Source organism: Bidens hawaiensis, unplaced genomic scaffold, assembly GCF_021521415.1.
Source record: "Bidens hawaiensis isolate Kalapana, Puna unplaced genomic scaffold, B.hawaiensis_p1.1 tig00006913_1, whole genome shotgun sequence".
In the NCBI taxonomy this organism is placed as follows: domain Eukaryota; kingdom Viridiplantae; phylum Streptophyta; class Magnoliopsida; order Asterales; family Asteraceae; genus Bidens; species Bidens hawaiensis.
Genome location: NW_027491474.1, coordinates 1,019,466 through 1,025,580, shown reverse-complemented (window position 1 = coordinate 1,025,580; position 6,115 = coordinate 1,019,466). Strand labels below are relative to the sequence as shown.

General features: G+C 30.8%; 1 protein-coding gene across 2 annotated transcripts; it reads left to right on the top strand.

Annotated features, from left to right (window-relative positions):
- The first annotated feature begins 649 nt into the window (after window positions 1–649).
- Window positions 650–2,266, top strand: LOC143633861 (transcription factor ORG2-like). Of its 2 annotated transcripts, XM_077102086.1 has the most exons (3): window positions 652–1,076; window positions 1,179–1,553; window positions 2,198–2,266. In XM_077102086.1, the coding sequence occupies exons 1-3, from the start codon at window positions 738–740 to the stop codon at window positions 2,264–2,266; spliced, it is 783 nt and encodes a 260-aa protein (XP_076958201.1). In that variant the 5' UTR covers window positions 652–737. The 2 variants fall into 2 exon arrangements, with proteins under 2 accessions (XP_076958200.1, XP_076958201.1); XM_077102085.1 differs by lacking the exon at window positions 2,198–2,266 and having other exon boundaries at window positions 650–1,076; window positions 1,179–1,813.
- Window positions 2,267–6,115: the final 3,849 nt, after the last annotated feature.

Here is a 6,115-nt window from a genome sequence, read left to right as displayed (position 1 = left end):
TTCGTTTATATATATTACTGGTTTTATCCCACGTATTACGGGGGTTGTTTACATTTTTTGTTTTTTAATATTTATTTTTTGGATTTTAATTTTCTTTACTATAAGAAAGTTAATAATATACTTAGTATTTGATGATGAAAGGGTTTCACAAATAAATGATATGTTATAACCCGTTTAAAAGCTATCAGGATTTGGTGATCCATGACCCGCTTTTTTTACTATAAAATTGTTTCTTAATTATAAATAATATTTTTTTTAGTCATTAATTTTTAGTATATCCCTATTTTATAGGATTTTCATATAAATATATTTGATAAGTTTAATTTTTAATTTAATGAGATGTTATAACTCGTTTAATAGCTATATGGGTTTGGTGAGACCCATACCCGTGAATTCGGGTCAAATAAATGAGAAGCCTTCATTTATAAATAAAGTAATCTGATTGCTTGAGAGAATTTAAGGAGCAATCAGAGAGCTTTTAAAGGTTTCGTTTATATATATTATAGATGTACATTTATCATTTCTTTAACTGGAAAATTGAACAGAAAAAAAAGGTGCTGATCTAAGGATAAATTAAAGTACAAGATGATGTAAATATGAATTTTGTAATGCAAGATGACATGAATTCATAGTTAACCATTGTATATATACACTCATCATCCTTAATCTCTCATCAAACTTCCTTCAATATATCGATCGTTACCTTATTTAAAACAAAAAAACTAAAGAAATTTAACATGCTAGCATTATCCCCTCCTTTGTTTTCCACAACCTATGGATGGCCATTAAATGATTTAAATCTCATTACACAAAACCTTCAACAGGGTGGCAATGAAGCAAATTCATATCATGATTCACTTCTTGATTATCCTTCAAATACTCAAATTCAACATGATTTTGCACCCGAAAATTCCATATCCATGTCTTCCAAAGGAGCTTTAAATGGTAATAATGATGATCCTATGAAGGTGGCCAAAAAACTCAATCATAATGCCAGTGAAAGAGATCGCCGTAAGAGGGTTAACGAGTTATATTCGTTTCTTGGTTCACTGCTGCCCATATCAAGTGATCGATCGGTACTTACACATCTTGTCTGTTTTTATTATATCAAATTTGTTACTCTTATGATGAGCCGACTTTGTAACTATACATAACTATTGTTAATTTGCAACACGCAGAAGAAAGTGAGTATTCCAGGCATTGTGTCACACTCGCTAAAATACATACCCGAACTACAACAGGAAGTGGAAAGACTAAAGAGTAAAAAGGAAAAGCTCGTGTCGTGTTCGTCTTCAAGAAATATTGGGAATTTAAGTGCTAAAGAAACTATGATCCGAAGAATATCATCATCCGTAGGTTCATCTGTAAGTGTTTTAGGTGAGAAAGTAGTTGTCATCCAGCTAATTTTCTCATTTGATGACATGAACAAGAATATAGGCTTGTTGTCTAAAACTTTGGAGTGCCTAGAGGAAGAACATAGTCTTGTTTTGCTTAATGCAGCTACCTTCAAGTGTCTTGGAAAAGAAAGGTTGCTAAATGCTTTTCATTTTCAGGTACATACACATATATATGTTATTTTCTGTGTTACAAATAGCAAACCATTTCATCCTATAAGTTTCTTGATTTTCATTCCTTTTTTTTTTTTTTTTTGAAAATTGTCGGTTTAGAAATGATATTGATACTTCTAGGTGCTTTTTGAACTTTTGTTGTACTGGCAGCTCACTATCCCTGTGAGCAAACTCATGGCAAATCCGGCATGTCATTTTAGAGTTTGTTGAGGTGCCAAGTGCACTCAACAAATTTGCTAGCGGATTGAACAAGTTTGCTGGTGTGGCAAGCGAACTTAAGAAAACTCTATGGAGTAAACTTGTCACACCAGCAAACTTGATGAATCTACTTGCCAACAAGCGAACTTGTTGATTCGCTAGCCCCTCAGCAGATTGTAAATAATATATCACGCTTGCCACAATTTCGCTCCATGAGATATGGAACTGACTATAGGTTCAATAAGTTCTTTTTAATACGTGTAGAAGTGCCAGTCTCGTTCCTAAACGCTTCTACAAAAATTCAACTAATTAAAGAGAGAAATGCCTATATTGAAGGCAGTAAACTATTTATTTAAATATTATATGGGCATATATATTAATAATAATAACTATTATTAAACAAAATTATAACACAACATTTTATTGAACAGGTGCATAGAGAGGGTATAATAGAGGCTGAAAAGTTGAAGGAGAAACTTTGTTCTCTCTACCAAGAATGATGAACTTTTGCAGTAATTATCATCTGCTGCACAAAAATATAGAGAGCTATTCAAAGCTTCAAATTTCTATCTTAATGTTTGGTTAAGGAAGATGGTCATTTCAAATAAGTGAACATTGTTAAATTTAACACCACTGAGACCAAAAGTGTAAGCAAACAGTAAAAGTATAGATCAAATCTTTTGATAAGAGACAAAATCTGTAACCAACGCAAATCCGTAATCTGAAACTTGTATTAAAAAAATAAGAACTATTTTTTCTAAGAGGACTTTTGGCATATTTAATTGCGAAAGAACGTCCATAATGGTTGGGTTGTAGATCCGCATGTTTTAGATAATGCGTTTAGGCGGGAAGCCCAATCTGAAGAGGCTTTGAGACGTGACATGTTTTCAAAAATTATTCGTTTATTAGGTATAGATAGATAGATGATAGAAGATGATTTATAGAAGATACATCAATTTTTATAATTTTGAAGTGTTTCAGTATAAACTAAGCAACACACCATTTGGGCTTTCTGGTAGCGTTTTTAGCCATTTGGGTATCAACTAATTGTTCACCAGATTTTTACTGGGTTTTAGTCTTTTAGATGAGCCCAATATTCAACAAGGCCCACTGACAAACGTGGGCTGACTTAAGTTGGTTTAGCTCTTTGTTAATCGTTAGCAACACACTATGACACTAATCTTTAGATTCCTCTCTTCATCGATAAAAAATCAGAACACTATTTCTGTTACAGAATTTAAATAATTTAAATCATCATTCTATAGCTTCTATAAATACCTCACCAAATATGTGTAATGTAAAAAAAAAAAGTTAAATCTATTATACACGTGTTATATATTATTATTTTTAACAACAAATTCCCATTTACCTTACACTTGCAAGAACTTAAATCTAAGAAACCGTATAAAAAATGTGCGCTAAGACTAGAAGTAATGGAGACTTTTAGGGCTTTAAAAATGTTTATGTGGCAACCAAGTTATTGTTAAAACCACTACGACACTTCTCTTTTTCTTTGCCATACTCTTTGCGCGCCATGGCCTTAACGGGCTTTTACATAGGACATTTAATACATGACCTCGTACCATGGGAAACTTCCATTTTAAAAGTAGGATTTTTCTGATACATGTTATATATATATATATAGAGGGTAAGGATTCTAAGAGAACCATTGGCAAATTGAGAACTTTGAGAATCATTTTGAACCACAAAAAAAGCCTCTAAAAAATATTTAAAAAAATTATAAAACAAAAAAAAACGAAAATTTTAAAAATGTAAAAAAACCAAAATTCTTATATTTCATTGCGGTTTCATTAAAAAAAACCGAATTTTTTTTTCTTTTTAATTCGTGTTATACCTATACACATATGTATACTTTCATTTAATCTCTAGTTACGTAATGTACACATATGTACATTATCATTTACCTTAAATTATACATATGTGTATAGGAAAAAACATGTGTGTACATATTATACATATATGTATAATAAAAAAACTGATTTTTTTTTTTTAATTCGTATTATACCTATACATATATGTATACTTTCATTTAATCTCTAGTTACGTAATGTACACATATGTACATTATCATTTACCTTAAATTATACATATGTGTATAGGAAAAAACATGTGTACACATATATGTACATATTATACAAAAAAAACGAAAATTTTAAAAATGTAAAAAAACCAAAATTCTTATATTTCATTGCGGTTTCATTAAAAAAAACCGAATTTTTTTTTTCTTTTTAATTCGTGTTATACCTATACACATATGTATACTTTCATTTAATCTCTAGTTACGTAATGTACACGTATGTACATTATCATTTACCTTAAATTATACATATGTGTATAGGAAAAAACATGTGTATACATATTATACATATATGTATAATAAAAAAAACTGATTTTTTTTTTCTTTTTAATTCGTATTATACCTATACATATATGTATACTTTCATTTAATCTCTAGTTACGTAATGTACACATATGTACATTATCATTTACCTTAAATTATACATATGTGTATAGGAAAAAACATGTGTACACATATATGTACATATTATACATATATGTATAATTTAGCTAAACCGAGAAATTTTTTTTTTTTACGTTTTTTTTTAGAAACTGGGATGATAAATAAGAACTTTGGTTTTTTTACTTTTTTTATTTTTTTGTTTTTTTTTTGTTTTATGATTTTTTTTATTTTTGTGTTTTTTTGTGGTCCAAAATAGTTCTCAAAGTTCTCAATTCCCAAAAAGTTCTCACATGATCTTGATCCTATATATATAGAAAATGGTTAAAATAAAAATACATAGTTTTGTAGAAAGAGTAGGAAGGACATAAAATTTAGAGTTAGGAAACTATGTGAGCCTATTTAGAGAACTATGTAAGCTAAATTCTAGATCCTAAGAAACTATTTGGTATTTTTGAAACTACTAATCTTAACCACTAGATCCTAGATCCAATGGCCTAGATTTATTCTTACTATTCCTAAAAAACTATCTCTTTTTAGTATAACTCACCCCTGTGTGTGTGTGTGTGTGTGTATCTATAATATATATAAAAGAAAACTTAAAAATTCTATGTGTCGCGATGTGGTCGCTCCCCCTTTTCATGAAAGCCACCAGATTTCTTGATTTTTAAATGGAGGCCTCTCATTGATTTAACCCAAATTCATGGGTATGGGTCTCACCAAACTCAGATAGCTCTTAAACGGGTTATAACATCTCATTAAATAAAAAAATAATCTCATCAAATATTTGATATGAAAATCTTATAAAATAGGAATATACTAAAAATTAATATCCTATTTTATTTTTAAAAAAGATATTATTTATAATTAAGAAACAATTTTATAATAAAGAAAATAAACGGGTAATGGGTATCACCAAACCCATATAGCTTTTAAATTGGATTATAACATATCATTTATTTGTGAAACCATTTCATCTCAAACCTCAAGTATATTAATTATTAACTTTCTCACAATAAATAAAATTAAAATTCAAATATGAATATATAAATATTAAAAACAAATAATGTAAAACAACCCCCATGATACGGGGGATAAAATCTAGTATATATATATATATTAGTTCACTTCCTGTTTTCTCAACTAAAGGCCTGTATATCGTCTAAGCGATCGGAAACATCAACAAGCATCGACGAAACAAAGCCCGCACCCAAATAATTTTAAAACGACCACCGACGATGACCTTGATACTGATCTCTGTGAAGAACCGGTTCGCCCGATCAGTAGCGATAATGTAAAGGCTAAAGCCCGATCCTAACCATCTACCTCAACTACAATGAATCCTGAGATAATATTTCAAGTAGGAAGCTGTTGGGTTTCAGTGGTGATCAGTTAAAATTTTGTTTATTAAAACCGATTCAATAAACTTGATAAATAATAATTAATCTTATTAATTAATAATTATACGCAGCGGAAAGTATACAATTAATTAGCACCGAAACTAAACCCGACAGTATCCAGTTACAAACAATACGAGTACAAGTCAAACAATAAATATATAATTAAAACTAACGATATATTTAAGTTTTCCTCGGTTAATAAATAGCCGGTTGAGACACCAAAGACTAACGAACCGAGCTAGGTGACACAACAAGATCAACAACCAACAATGGCGGTGCGCGACGGCAACCCAGCAGCGGCGGTGGTGTGCGGTTGCTGATGCGGCGGATAGAAGCATTCGGCTGCGGACAGCGGCGGTCGTCAGAGGCGACAGGCGGCGACTGGCAGTGGCGGCGACGGAGTAGCGGCAGTGGTGGAGTTGACGGCAGTGGCTAGGGTGGAGAAGTAAAGAGATGGACTTGTTAATTGG

Coding starts and splice junctions, on each gene's coding strand:
- LOC143633861 (XM_077102085.1), top strand. CDS start 738: ATGCTAGCATTATCCCCTCCTTTGTTTTCCACAACCTATGGATGGCCA. Junction 1,077..1,178: donor CCATATCAAGTGATCGATCG/GTACTTACACAT, acceptor TGCAACACGCAG/AAGAAAGTGAGTATTCCAGG.